This window comes from Mercenaria mercenaria, chromosome 4 (genome assembly GCF_021730395.1).
Source record: "Mercenaria mercenaria strain notata chromosome 4, MADL_Memer_1, whole genome shotgun sequence".
Classification (NCBI taxonomy): Eukaryota; Metazoa; Mollusca; class Bivalvia; order Venerida; family Veneridae; genus Mercenaria; species Mercenaria mercenaria.
The window spans coordinates 56,320,074-56,336,001 of NC_069364.1; the positions used below are offsets into that span (position 1 = coordinate 56,320,074).

Here is a 15,928-nt window from a genome sequence, read left to right on the forward strand (position 1 = left end):
TGGCCTCTAGAGAGGTCACAAGGTTTTTCTATTATTTGACCTACTGACCTAGTTTTTGAAGGCACGTGACCCACTTTCGAATTTGACCTAGATATCATCAAGGTGAACATTCTGACCAATTTTCATGAAGATCCCATGAAAAATATGGCCTCTAGAGAGGTCACAAGGTTTTTCTATTTTTAGACCTACTTACCTAGTTTTTGAAGGCACATGACCCAGTTTAGAACTTGACCTAGATATCATCAATGTAAACATTCTGACCAATTTTCATAAAGATCCCATGAAAAATGTGTCCTCTAGAGTGGTCACAAGCAAAAGTTTACGCACGCACGGACGGACGGACAGACTGACGGACGACGGACGTTGCGCGATCACAAAAGCTCACCTTGTCACTTTGTGACAGGTGAGCTAACTAGACTGGTCACAAGCAAAAGTTTACACACGAACACACGGACGATGTAGACCTACTGACCTAGTTTTTGACCGCAGTTGACCCAGTTTTGAACTTGACCTAGATATCATCAAGATGAATATTCAGACCCACTTTCATACAGATCCCATGAAAAATATCCCCTCTAGAGAGGTCACAAGGTTTTTCTATTATTTGACCTAATGACCTAGTTTCTGAGGGCAAGTGACCCAGTTTTGAACTTGAACTAGATAACATCAAAGTTAACATTCTGACCAATTCTCATGAAGGTCCATTGAAAAGTATGGACTCTAGAGAGGTCACAAGGTTTTTCTATTTTTAGACCTACTGACCTAGTTTTTGACTGCACGTGACCCAGTTTCGAACTTGACCTAGGTATCAGCAAGGTGAACATTCTGACCAATTTTCAAACAGATTCCATGATAAATATCGCCTCTAGAGAGGTCACAAGGTTTTTCTATTATTTGACCTAATGACCTAATTTTTGAAGGCACGTGACCCAGTTTCGAACTTTAACTAGATATCATGAAGGTGAACATTCTGACCAATTTTCATGAAGATCCATTGAAAAGTATGGACTCTAGAGAGGTCACAATGTTTTTCTATTTTTAGACCTACTGACCTACTTTTTGAAAGCACATGACCCAGTTTCGAACTTGACCTAGATATCATCAACGTGAACATTCTCACCAGTTTTCATGAAGGTCCATTGAAAAGAATGGCCTCTAGGGAGGTCACAAGGTTTTTCTGTTTTTAGACCTACTGATATAGTTTTTGACCGCAGTTGAACCAGTTTCGAACCTGACCTAGATATCATCAAGGTGAACATTCTGACCAATTTTCATGAAGATCCATCGAAAAATATGGCCTCTAGGGAGGTCACAAGGTTTTTCTATTTTTAGACTTACTGACCTAGTTTTTGATCGCATATGACCAAGTTTCAAACCTGACATAGATATCATCAAGATGAATATTCAGACCAATTTTCATACAGATCCCATGATAAATATCGCCTCTAGAGAGGTCACAAGGTTATTCAATTATCTGACCTAATGACCTAGTTTTTGACGGCACGTGACCCAGTTTTGAACCTGACCTAGATATCACTAAGGTGAACATTCTCACCAATTTTCATGAAGATCCATTGACAAGTATGGACTCCCGAGAGGTCACAATGTTTTTCTATTTTTAGACCTACTGACCTAGTTTTGGACCACATGTGACCCAGTTTCGAACTTGACCTAGATATCATCAAGATGAAAATTCTGACCAACTTTCATAAAGATCCCATGGAAAATGTGACCTCTCGAGTGGTCACAAGCAAAAGTTTACTGACGCAAGGACGGACGAACGACAGAAACCACGCGATCACAACTTGTCACTTTGTGACAGGTGAGCTAAAAATGAACCACCTGGGCATGGCCTATATTGACCCCAGGGTCATGACTCGAACAATCTGGTAGAGAACCACTAGAGCATGCCACATACCAAATATCTAAGCTCTGGGCCTTATTGTTTCAGAAAATAACTTATAAGCCAATGTAACAAGAGGACCATGTTGATCCTGAATCACTCACCTGTCCACGGGCAACCCAGTCCTTGAGGCTAAGTTTCATTGAAAAACCACCATGTAGCTACTACTGACCTAGTTTTGGACCCCAGTTGACCCAGTTTCGAACTTGACTTAGATATCATCAAGGTGAACATTCTGACCAATTTTCATGCAGATGCATTGAAAAATATGGCCTCTAGGGAGATAACAAGGTTTTTCTATTTTTAGACCTACTGACCTAGTTTTGGATCACACATGATCCAGTTTCGAACTTGACCTAGATATCATCATGATGAACATTCAGACCAACTTTCATACAGATCCCATGAAAAATATCCCCTCTAGAGAGGTCACAAGGTTTTTCTCTTATTTGACCTACTGACCTAGTTTTTGATGGCAAGTGACCCAGTTTCGAACTTGAACTAGATATCATCAAGTTGAACATTCTGACCAATTCTCATGAAGGTCCATTGAAAAGTATGGACTCTAGAGAGGTCACAAGGTTTTTCTATTATTTGACCTAATGACCTAGTTTTTGAAGGCACGTGACCCCGTTTCAAACTTGGCCTAGATATCAAGGTGAACATTCTCACCAATTTTCATGAAGATCTCATAAAAAAATATGGCCTCTAGAGAGGTCACAAGGTTTTACTTTTTTTAGATCTACTGACCTAGTTTTTGACCACAGTTGTCCCAGTTTCGAACCTGACCTAGATATCATCAAGATGAACATTCAGACCAACTTTTATACAAAGCCCATGAAAAATATGGCCTCTAGAGAGGTCACAAGGTTTTTCTACTTTTAGACCTACTGACCTAGTTTCTGATCGCACGTGACCCAGTTTCAAACTTGACTTAGATATCATCAAGGTGAACATTCTCACCAATTTTCATGAAGATCCATTGAAAAATATGGCCTCTAGATAGGTCACAATTCTTCTCTGTTTTTAGACCTACTGACCTAGTTTTGGAAAGCAGTTGACCCAGTTTCGAATTTGACCTAGATATCATCAAGATGAACATTCTGACCAACTTTAATAAAGATCCCATGAAAAATGTGACCTCTAGAGTGGTCACAAGCAAGAGTTTATGCACGCACGCACGGACGACGCGTGATCAGAAAAGCTCACCCTGTCACTGTGTGACAGGTAGCTAAAAACTGTTGACCCCGGGGCGCAGTCAATTTTGACCTCAAGAGTCATGATTTGAACAAACTAAGGTCTGTGCCTTATGGTTCTAGACAAGAATTTTTTTTTTTAAAGATTTTTCCTACATAAGTTAAAGTAAAACAAGGGACCCCTGCGTCTGGCATATATTGACCCTTGGGTCATGATTGGAACAATCTTGGTACAGAACTATTAGAGCATGCCAATAACTAAATATCTAAGCTAAGCTTAGCTTGGCCTATAATGGTTAAAGACAAGAAGGTTTTTCCCTGTACAAGTCTATTTAAATCATGTGCTTCCGGAGTGGGGCCAGTTTTAACCCCGGGGGATAATTTGAACAATCTTGGTAAAGGACTACTACACCATGCTAGATACTGAATATCAAAGCCCTAAACCATGTAGATTTTCAAAGTTTTCCCTATATAAGTCTATATAAACTATGTGACCCCCAGGTCAGGGCCATATTTGATCCTAGTGGGATAATTTGAACAATTTTGGTACAGGACTATTAGATGATGCTACTAACCAAATATCAAAGCCCTAGGACCTGTGGTTTTGGACAAGAAGACTTTTAAAGTTTTTTCCTGGCAACCAGAGTTCTATATGGAATTCAATTTTTTTAATGATTTTTTAAGAAGACCATCCAAGGAACATCCCTTTGAAGTTTCATCAAAATTGACCTGGTGGTTTAGGAGGAGATGTTGTTTAAAGGAAAGTGTGGACGGAAAACGGATGGATGCCTGACGGTGAGCACTTTGTGCTCAGGTGAGCTAAAAAGCCCTGCTGAACTTTGACCTCCAATTGTGACCTTGACCTTTGAGCTAGGGGTCCAGGTTTTGTGCATGACACCTCGTCTCCTCATGGGGAACATTTGTGCCAAGTAATATTAAAACCCCTTGAGGAATGACAGAGTTATGGACTGAACACCAAAGTTAGGGCAGACAGACGGAATGACGGACAAGCACAATCTTATACTATATTCCCCGAAACTGGTTTTCAACCAGTATGGGACTAATAAAATAATCAACTTGAATTTAGTTTCAGTTTAGTTTATTCAAATATTTTGCTAATGATCTTTCAGTTTATACAAAGGATACATCCAACAGGAGTTATGTCCCATGTCACAACTGGCACTAATACTGTATCAGCATTGATAGCATTGAGATATGACTGTGATAGAAATCCCACACTCGCTGTTTGAAGTCCTCTTGTAATCACTAGTGCATCCTGACCTAAACGCATACTACCAGATTTAAATCCATTGCCATATTTACCAATTGCCAATTGTTTCCCAACATCTTCTTTCTCATTGAATCCAAATCTGTAAAAGAACACTTTCATCTGTTCTATTAACATCTAAGAATAATTGCAGTGAAGTTCCAACCTCTTGCTATCAACTTGTTTACATTACATTTTTCTCCTTGATAAAAATGTACCTTTATTCAGGACAAACAAAATAAATTTTACAAACCGACAGCATGATTTATTAACATTTACTTTATTAGTACTACATTCTAGTTTTCCACAAAGTCCAATTAGTGTAATATATATCAATCTGGTCTGATAATAATAATAATTCAAGCATAATACTGCTGTTCAGGTCACTTTTTGGCATGTGTTTTAACACTGTTAAAAGACCTGTTTATATATGCTTGTTCCGTGGCAATGCATACATATTACGGCCCAAAACAGATCATTCAAGAGGAACTGATGTCAATGTGAAGTAAAAGGGCAATGATGGCCCTATATCACTCGCCTGAGTTTAGCATGTGTTGTGGGGGGGGGGGGGGGGGGCAATAAATAAATACGGGGTAAAGTGACCACACCTCATAGAGGCATTGCTTTTTGATGAAACAGAATAATTTATACAATCTTCATCACCCAAGAAACATTTGTTGATTATTTTAAAATTGGACCAGAATATTTTATAAGTTTCCAATATATACATATAGGGAAAAAATGCACCCCCCATCCCCCCGCCTGGCGGTCATGTTTTTTGACAAATCAAATAACAAAAATAATTTGAACAATTTTGGTAGAGGGTCATAAAAGGACCATTTATGGGACATTATTTTCAAAGCGGGCTAGCAGTTTCATACAAGAAGATTTTTCAAGTTTCCACCATTATACATATAGGGAAAACAGACTTTGCCCACTGGAGGCCATGTTTTTTGATGCATCAAAATAATTTGAACATTCTTGGCAGAGGATCACACAAGCACCATTTATGTGAAATTATTTCAAAATCAAGTTACTTCAAAATCAGACCAGCAGTTTCATACAACATGATTTTTAAAGTTTCCACTATATACATATAGGGAAAAGAGACCACACCACTTAGCAGTCATGTTTTTTAAGGAATCTTAATAGTTTGAACGATTTTGGCAGAGGGTTACACAAGGACCATTTGTGTTAAATTATTTCAAAATCAGGCCAGCAGTTTCATATAAGAATATTTCTGAAGTTTCCACTATACACATACAAGGAAAAGTGACCACACCCCCTGATGGCCATGTTTTTTTTTTACAAATCGGAATGAGTTGAATAAACTTGGTAGAGGATCACAAAAGGATTATTTGTGTGAAATTATTTCAAAATTGGACCAGTGATTTAAGAGATTTTTCTATTTTATGTGCAACCAAGTCGAACCAACCGAACAATTTTGGAAGAGGACCACCCAAGGAACATCCAGGCCAAGTTTTATCAACTGCCACAAAATGGTTTCAGAGGAGATCTTGTTTAAAGGAAAGTGTGGACAGACAGACGAATGATAGATGTACGATGGACTGTGAGCAATCACAATAGCTCACCCTGAGCACCTTGTACTTGTGCTCAGATGACCTAAAAACAACTAATTCTTACGTGTTTCCATAACATGTAATCTGTCAGTAACTAAGTTTCAAAGCCTTCTTAAGAAGTATAGCAATAATTTTTCTGATATCTAAAAATTTTCTCTTTTTTGTTGTCGTACCATCTGGAGGCAGAAGTTGATAAAATTTAATGGTCACTTACCCTAACATTTTATTTAACTTGTCCTGTGTCATGCCGCAGCCATTGTCTTTAAATGTGAGACATGGTGTATCATTTATACTTTCTTGATCTATCCATAATTCTCTGGCACAAACGTCAGTATCACATGCATTATCTTAAAGATAATAGGAAAATGGTAACAATCTATTCATGATTATCATCACAAAATGACAATTATCATATCAATGAAATAAGTTATGTAAAGGCAAAACATGAACAAGTGCTGTCACAGGAGACAGCGCACTAGACTATTTCGATGTTTGTTAGTAAAATAGAGCAGATCTGAAATGCTGGAGCTGTCACTGGAGTGTTTAATGACTGGAATGCGGACATATTGAATAGTAATTTCTGTTTGTGTCAAATGTATAAAGTAATAAACAAGAGGACCATGATGGTCCTGAATCGCTCACCTGTCCCCACATGACCCAGTTTTGAACCGAGTATGACGTCGTTTTTTCTATTATCTGACATAGTGACCTAGTTTTTGAGCTCATGTGACCCAGTTTTGAACCTGACCTAGATATCATCAAGATAAAAATTCTGACCAATTTTCATGAAGATCCATTAAAAAATATGGCCTCTAGAGAGGTCACAAGGTTTTTAATTATTTGACCTACTGACCTAGTTATTGATGGCATGTGACCCAGTTTAGAATTTGACCTAGATATCATCAAGGTGAACATTCTGACCAATTTTCATGAAGATCCATTGAAAAGTATGGCCTCTAGAGAGGTCACAAGGTTTTTCTATTTTTAGTCCTACTGACCTAGTTTTTGAATGCAGTTGACCTAGTTTCAAACTTGACCTAGATATCATTAAGATGAACATTCAGACCAACTTTCATACAGATCCCATGAAAAATATGGCCTCTAGAGAGGTCACAAGTTTTTATTATTATTTGATCTACTGACCTAGTTATTAATGGCACGTGACCCAGTTTCGAACTTGACTAAATATCATCAAGGTAAACATTCTGACCAATTTTCATGAAGATCCATTCGAAAGTATGGCCTCTAGAGAGGTCACAAGGTTTTTCTAATTTTAGACCTACTGACCTAGTTTTTGACACAGCTGACCCAGTTTCGAATTTAACCTAGATATCATCAAAATGAACATTCAGACCAACTTTCATACAGATCCCTTGAAAAATATGGCCTCTAGAGAGGTCACAAGGTTTTTTATTATTTGACCTACTGACCTAGTTATTGAAGGCACGTGACCCAGTTTCGAACTTGACCTAGATATCATCAAGGTCAACATTCTGATCAATTTTCATGAAGATCCATTCAAAAGTATGGCCTCTAGAGAGGTCACAAGGTTTCTCTATTTTTAGACCTACTGACCTAGTTTTTGACCGCAGTTGACCCAGTTTCGAACTTGACCTAGATATCATCAAGATGAACATTCGGACCAATTTTCATACAGATCCCTTGAAAAATATGGCCTCTAGAGAGGTCACAAGGTTTTTTTATTATTTAACCTACTGACCTAGTTATTGATGGCACGTGACCCACTTTCAAACCTGACCTAGATATCATCAAGATGAACATTCAGACCAATTTTTATGAAGATCTATTCACAAATATGGCCTCTAGAGAGGTCACAAGGTTTTTCTATTTTAAGACCTACTGACCTAGTTTTGGAATCCACGTGACCCAGTTTCAAACTTGACCTAGATATCATCAAGATGAACATTCAGACCAACTTTCATATAGATCCCATGAAAAATATGGCCTCTAGAGAGGTCACAAGGTTTTTTTATTATTTGACATAGTGACCTAGTTTTTGACGGCACGTGACCCAGTTTCAAACTTGACCTAGATATCATCAAGATGAACATTCAGACCAACTTTCATACAGATCCCATGAAAAATATGGCCTCTAGAGAGGTCACAAGGTTTATTTATTATTTGACCTACTGACCTAGTTTTTGATGGCACATGACCCGTTTCAAACTTGACCTAGATATCATCAAGGTGAGCATTCTGATTAACTTTCATGAAGATCCATTGAAAAATATGGCCTGTAGAGAGGTCACAAGGTTTTTCTATTTTTAGACCTACTGACCTAGTTTTTGACCGCAGTTAACCCAGTTTCGAACCTGACTTTGATATCATCAAGGTGAACATTCTGACCAACTTTCATAAAGATCCCATGAAAAATGTGACCTCTAGAGTGGTCACAAGCAAAAGTTTACGCACGCACGCACAGACGGACGGACGACGGACGCTGCGCGATCACAAAAGCTCACACTGTCACTTTGTGACATGTGAGCTAAAAAGATAGCAGTAAAGTGTATCAAAATTTTGAATACTGGTAAGAACAAAGTGACGTGTCATGGAATATTTCTGAAAGGGTAAATGCACAACATGGCATATCATGTGACTTGTAACCCGGAACAATTATTGTAAGTTTGAGTGAAAACTGAGAACCGCAACTCATAACATATTGGTGTGGACGATGTGTTATTGCGACCTTCACCCCTGACCTCAAAAAAACAATATGGGTCATCTACTGAATAAGGGCACTCATCTTATGAAGTTTGATGCCTATAGGCCAAAAAGTTCTCCAGTTATCAATCTGAAATTAATTCAGTTTCAAGTTCACTGCTGCCTTGACTTTAGACCAACTGATCTATATTAAAAGCTCAACCTGACCTTCTGGTTCTTGGGATCAACATGACAAGCTGTTGTAAATGTTTTCAAAGACATCACAGAGTTTGACCAGGATCCCTTGCAATCAAACAAGAGGACAATGATGGTCCTGAATCGCTCACCTGTCCCCACATGACCAAGTTTTAAACTGAGTATGATGTCGTTTTTTCTATTATTTGACATAGTGACCTAGTTTTTGAGGTCATGTGACCCAGTTTTGACCTTGACCTAGGTATCATCAAGATAAAAATTCTGACCAATTTTCATAAAGATCCATTGAAAAATATGGCCTCTAGAGAGGTCACAAGGTTATTCTATTATTTGATCTAATGACCTAGTTTTTGAAGACACGTGACCCAGTTTCGAACTTGACCTAGATATCATCAAGGTGAATATTCTGACCAATTTTCATAAAGATCTCATGAAAAGTATGGTCTCTAGAGAGGTCACAAGGTTTTTCTATTTTTAGACATACTGACCTAGTTTTGGACCGCACGTGATCCAGTTTCGAAACTGATCTAGATATCCTCAAGATGAACATTCTAACCAACTTTCATAAAGATCCCATGAAAAATGTGACCTCTAGAGTGGTGACAAGCAAAAGTTTATGCACGCACGGAAGCACGGAAGGATGACGGACGCTGCACGATCACAAAAGCTCACCTTGTCACTTTGTGACAGGTGAGCTAAAAAGGAGATGTACAAAATCTCATGTTCATTTGTTGAAACTAAGTCAGTAACTTCCTGCAAGGAAACTAATGAATACACTTACCTATCAATTCGGCAATGGCTGAAAACACCCATGTGTGGGAGGTTGAATTGCTGTGCAGGAACTTTGGGCATACCTTAAGGCAAAAGTGAAATATATGCAAGATTACAACAAAAGTCACTATGCAATCACACACTAATAGTGTAAATCAAAACAAAAACAATAAATAAATTTGATCACTAGTTTATGCCGATTCATTTTTTCCTGTATCAATTCAGAAAAAGATGCTAAATGAAAATGGTGCTGTTTAGCTTTCTTTTAAAATGCAATCGAGTTGTCGTAATTGAAGCTTTTAAAAACTGTAAATGAGTGGTTTGAAATGTGGCATTTCAAAACTGTAAATGAGTGGTTAGGTGTATAGAATTTCAAAATTAAGACTTTGTGATCAAAAGTGCGGCATTTCAAACCTGAAACTGAAACTGAGTGGTCAGGTGTGTGGCATTTAAACAAGAGCACTGCCTAAGGGTGCCATAATGATTGCTCGTCTGCAAATGCTGGACAATATGTAAGAAAAAGAGTTATTATAATAAATAGTTAAGATTTTCTAAATACAAAAAGGTCCATAATTCTGACAAAATGCAGGTTAGAAATATGGTTTTTGGTCTACTCATTTACCTAGTGATGATAATCATGCTTGCAAGGTTTCAAAGCTGTATCTTTTACAGTTCTGGAGGGAAAGTTAACCTTAATAAAAAAAACTTTAAAACGTGAGCCTAAATAAATAAGAGCTGTCCGTAAGACAGCCAATGCTTGACTATTCGTATTATTGTCCCAGAATATTACCCTAAATGTTAAAATATCTATAAGAATTTCAATCCAGTATTTGCATTAGTTTTGGAGATAGTAACTTGCACGCAAAACTTTAACCAGAATTTTCTAAGTCTAAAAGCGGGTATTAAATTTGCTCAAAATACATGTCAGAGTTATGGAACTTGACCCAGTAAGGTTTGTAATTGACCTAGAAAAAGAAAAAGATAAGTTTCAAATCTATATGCCTTTTAGTAATAGCTGTATGTACTTGCCTCGCAAAACTTTAACCAGGATTTTCTAAGTCCAAAAGGGGGCATAATTTGGCCAAAATGAAGGTCAGAGTTATAGAGTCAAAGCTATATGCCTTTATATGATAGCTGTATGTACAGTAGAAACTCGGAAAACCGAACCCTGTCCGGACCAAGTCAAAAATCCGGTTTCAGAGGATATTGCACAACTTTCTGCACAATTTTCTAATATATGTATATTCTTATTTATTTATCTGACTGTATCATGTTCAATGTCTTTTAGGTTTTTTCTTTTCCCAAATCTGCATTGTATGTCTCTGTTATATAACTCAAATTTTCTAAGTTAGAAAAGGGCCATAATTTTGACAAAATATAAGAGACCATAAAACTTGATGAATGCAAGGAAAACACTCCACTGAACATCACTGAAACAGAACATGCCAACATTATGTATACCAGTCCTGTATTTGGAAATGATTCCTTTGGTGAATTTGGTGTAAAGTTGCCTGTGGTGTAGAAGAAGTCAAATGGACAAACTTTGTGATATAAAGACAGATTGTTAACATTTAAACACTACAAGTGGGAGACATATTAGATTATTCACATTTGAAATAATGCCCGCTTTGCAACTTTTTGATTACATGAGCATGAGAAGGAATCAAATTTTTTTTTTTGGTTGGATTTAACGTCGCACCGACACATGATAGGTCATAAGGCGACTTTCCAGCTTTAATGGTGGAGGAAGACCCCAGGTGCCCCTCCGTGCATTATTTCATCATGAGCGGGCATCTGGGTAGAACCATCGACCTTCCGTAAGCCAGCTGGATGGCTTCTCACATGAAGGATTCAACGCCCCAAGTGAGGCTCAAACGGATTCAAATATGGTTGAAATATACTGTAGACAACTTTTTTAAATAAAATGGAAAAGAATGCCTTTACTCCCTAAAACACTACTGGAAATTAACGAATGATACAGCAAATGACATTACGCTTACTAAATAAGTCAGAAAGGACAGGTACACTTGGGTTCTTTTGGTCCTTTGAAAAGAGTGTACAAAAATGAAAGCACAGCTTTCATCATGACACCAAAAATACTGATTTACACTTTAAATGTCTCTGCAATATGAAGTACAGCATACAAATTACAACTAGAGCTGTCAAAGGAGTGAAGAATTATGCCCAACAATATGGCCTTGTCAAAGAACTAAGCCAATGTCAATGCTGAACTTGCTGGACCTTTGACCTACTGACCTCAAAATCAACAGGGGCCATCTGCTGTTTAGATCAACCTCCCTATGAAGTTTCATGATCCTCGGCCAAGTGTTCTCAAGTAACTGTCCAGAAAAGGTTTAAATGTTCAGGGTCACTCTCACTCAATAGGGCTCATCTGCTGGTCATGAGCAACCTCCCTATTAATCTTTTTTATCCTAAGCCCAAGTATTCTGCAGTTATTGTCTGAAAACTATTTAAATGTTCCGGGTCACTGTGACCTTGACCTTTGACTTACTGACCTCAAAGTCGAACTTGACCTTATTTCATGATGTTACACCTGTGTACCAAAATGTATGATCCTAGGCACAAGCATTCTCACGTTATCATCCAGAAACCATTTTACTGTTCATGGTCACTGTGATCTTGACCTTTGACCTACTGACTTCAAAATTATTAGGGGTCATCTGCTGGTCATGACCAACCTCCCTATCAATTTTAATGATCCTAAGCCTAAGTGTTCTCAATACATCATCCGGAAACCATTCAACTGTTCTGGGTCACTGCGACCTTGACCTTTGACTAACTGACCTCAAAGTCGAACCTGACCTTATTTCATGATGTTACACCCATATACCAAAATGTATGATCCTAGGCCCAAGCATTCTCAAGTAATCATCCAGAAACCATTTTACTGTTCAGGGTTACTGTGACCTTGACCTTTGACCTCAAAGTCAAAAATTTGACCTGTATTTTCAGATGTAACACCTGTGTATCAAAAATTATTTAAATCGGTCAAGCCTTTCACGAGTTATTTTCCAGAAACCATGAAAACCAACGGACTGACAACCGATCAACAAGCTCACTCCTACATACCCCCCAAACTTAATTTTGTGGAGGTATAATAAAGGAATGACACAGGTCTGAAAGTCATTCCATACTTCATATATCTTTCCTCTTGAAAGAAAACAGATAATCCCTGAAAAGACAGAATCTATCTGGAAGCTGAAACAACTAAAACTGCAACAACAAACAAAAAAAGAGGGCCATGATGACCCTGAATCGCTCACCTGAGTAATATGAGCCACATGTTTCAAATGACAAACTGATGCTAAAATATTAGAGAGTAGTTCAGTAGGTCACATTCATGGTCATTGAAAGTCAATTTTAAGACTGGCGTGCAAAACTGTACATGTCATCCAAATTTCAAGGCTGTATCTTAAAAAACAAGAAAGTAGGTCAGTAGGTCAAGGTCACAGTCAAGTGATCCCTAATCGTTTGGGTCATCAGGTAATTATAATTAAACAGTCTAGGAAATATGACCTGATAATTTTTGAAGTATTTTTCCTTATATAACTCATAATTATAACAAGTGACACCCCACCTCACCCCCAGGCGAGGCCTTTTTTCAACCCAGGGGCATAATTTGAAAAAAACTTGTTAAAGATCCACCAGGCAATGTTTCACACCAAATATCAAATGCCTAGGCCTTAAACTTTCAGACAAGAAGATCTTTAATTTTTTTCCTATATAAGTCTATGTTAAACTTGGTACCCCTAGGGCAGGGCCTCTTTTCACCCTAGGGACATAATTTGAACAGTTTTGGTAGAGAAACACTAGGAAAGGCACCATACTTAAAATCAAAAGCCTAGGCCTTGCAGTTTCAGACAAGAAGATTTTTAAAGTTTTTTTTCCCTATATAAGTCTATGTAAAACATGACCCCCGGGCAGGGCCTCTTTTCACCCCAGGGGCATAATCTGAACAATTTTGGTAGAGGAACACAAGGCAATGCCACATACAAAATATCAAAGGCCTAGGTCATGTGGTTTGAGACAAGAACATTTTTAAAGTTTTTTTTACTATATATTAAGTCTTTGTAAAACTGGTGACCCACGGGCGGGGCCTCTTTTCACCCCAGGGGCACAATTTGAACAATCTTGACACAGGACTATAAGATGATGTCACATACCAAATATCAATGCTCTACACCTTGCGGTTTTGGACAATAAGATTTTTAAAGTTTTTCCTTTCGGTTGCCATGGCAACCATAGTTGTGCATGGAATAAAAGTCTTTGAACAATGGGACCACCAAAGGATCATTCCTGTGAAGTTTGGTATAATTCTACCCAGTGGTTTTCAAGCAGAAGATTGTTTTAGAAAATGTTGACGGACGCACGACTGAAGACGCACGACTGACGACGCACAATGGACATTGAGCAGTCACAAAAGCTCACCATGAGCCTTTGGCTCCGGTGAGCTAAAAAAAACTTAAAATGTAACACCAAATGAAGTAATAACTGAAACAACTGGAAATGTACAGACATAACATCAAATACTGTCAAAGCAGAAATTTTTGCTATATTCTCAAGGCCCTTCATCTCACGAAAATTAATCTCCACATAAATTTTCACCATTAGTATAATTCAATTTCAAGTAGGACACCATTTTTATAATTTCGCGAATGTTAGACCTTGCGGACATACTCAAAATTTCAAGTTCACAAAATCTTGACCCAGCGAAAACATGTGCTTTAACAGTAAAGACGTTACTGAAATAACTGAAAATGTAAATGAATAAACTTTGTTTTCTTGACCAAAGAAAAGTAACCAAAGGAACTAAAAGAGAAAAGAAAGTATCAACCTTCACTGCAAGGAGACATGATGGATCAATCGAACCATCCTTTTCTGAAAAGTCCTGAAATTAAGCAGAAAAATAAACAAAATCCAGAAAAATCTCACAGATCAGCAATTGCAGATCACCAGGTATTCGCCTCGAGTCAAGACACTGAAAGTATCTTGGATGACGTTACTGATGAAGGTGAGCTTTGATGTTTTGTAAAAGCACATATTTTTGCTTGGTCAAAATTTTATGAATTTGAAATTTTGAATATGTTGTAAAAATAGTATTCTACTTGAATCAGAATAATACTAATGGTGATTATTTACGCAAGAATTAAATTTTTATGATATGTAAAGCCTAGCTAATATAGCAAAATTTAAATCCTCATGAAAATTTCTGCTTTTACAGTATTTGCATGAAACTGTGTCCATATACTTTCAACAATGCTTGAATTGCTGATTTTATAAATTTGGGTAAATGCCATAATTGTAAAAGTAAACTACAGCTAGATTTGGTTCAAACAAGTGCCCATCTTGGATGTCACTTACAGAAGGAAAAAAATTATAAAACTTCCAAAGAAGGCATACTAAAAAAACAATAACAACATAGTATACAGTAAGTATAGTCAGTGGTTATTTAGGCTGAAAGGCAAGTCTCAAGGGTACATGCAAGAAAGTTGGCAAATATTAACTGGCAAATATCATAGTTTGCAGCAGAACTACAAAAACAAACAAGCACAATAAACAAATGCAATATAGCAAAATAAGAACAAGAGGACCATGATGGTCCTGAATCGCTCACCTCTTCCCACATGACCCAGTTTTGAGTATGACGTCGTTTTTTTCTATTATTTGACATAGTGACCTAGTTTTTGAGCTCATGTGACCCAGTTTTGAACTTGACCTAGATATTATCATGATAAAAATTCTGACCATTTTCATGAAGATCCATTGAAAAATATGGTCTCTAGAGAGGTCACAAGGTTTTTCTATTATTTGACCTATTGACCTAGTTTTCGAAGGTACGTGACCCTGTTTTGAACTTTACCTAGATATCATCAAGGTGAACAGTCTCACTAATTTTCATGAAGATCTCATGAAAAATATGGCCTCTAGAGAGGTCATAAGGTTTTTCTATTTTTATACCTACTGGCCTAGTTTTTGACCGCGTATGACCCAGTTTCAAAACTGACCTAGATATCATCAAGGTGAACATTCAGATCAATTTTCATGAAGATCCATTGAAAAATATGGCCTCTAGAGAGGTCAAAAGATTTTTCTAATTTTAGACCTACTGACCTAGTTTTTGACCGCAGTTGACCCAGTTTCAAACTTGGCCTAGATAGCATCAAGATGAACATTCAGACCAACTTTCATACAGATCCCATGAAAAGTATGGCCTCTAGAGAGGTCACAAGGTTTTTTTATTATTTGACCACTGACCTAGTTTTTGAAGGCATGTGACCCAGTTCCGAACTTGACCTAGATATCATCAAGGTGA

At 37.5% G+C, this 15,928-nt stretch overlaps 1 protein-coding gene across 1 annotated transcript in view; it reads right to left on the minus strand.

Annotated features, from left to right (window-relative positions):
• The window catches only part of LOC123552897 (MORC family CW-type zinc finger protein 3-like), a 404,811-nt gene that overhangs the window by 376,436 nt on the left and 12,447 nt on the right, over positions 1 to 15,928 (minus strand). The window contains exons 2-5 of the mRNA XM_053542214.1: positions 14,450 to 14,503; positions 9,605 to 9,677; positions 6,161 to 6,293; positions 4,246 to 4,469 (exon numbers count right to left, since the gene is read on the minus strand). Of these exons, the coding sequence (XP_053398189.1) occupies positions 4,246 to 4,469; positions 6,161 to 6,293; positions 9,605 to 9,677; positions 14,450 to 14,503 (484 nt within the window). The remainder of the gene's footprint in view (positions 1 to 4,245; positions 4,470 to 6,160; positions 6,294 to 9,604; positions 9,678 to 14,449; positions 14,504 to 15,928) is intronic.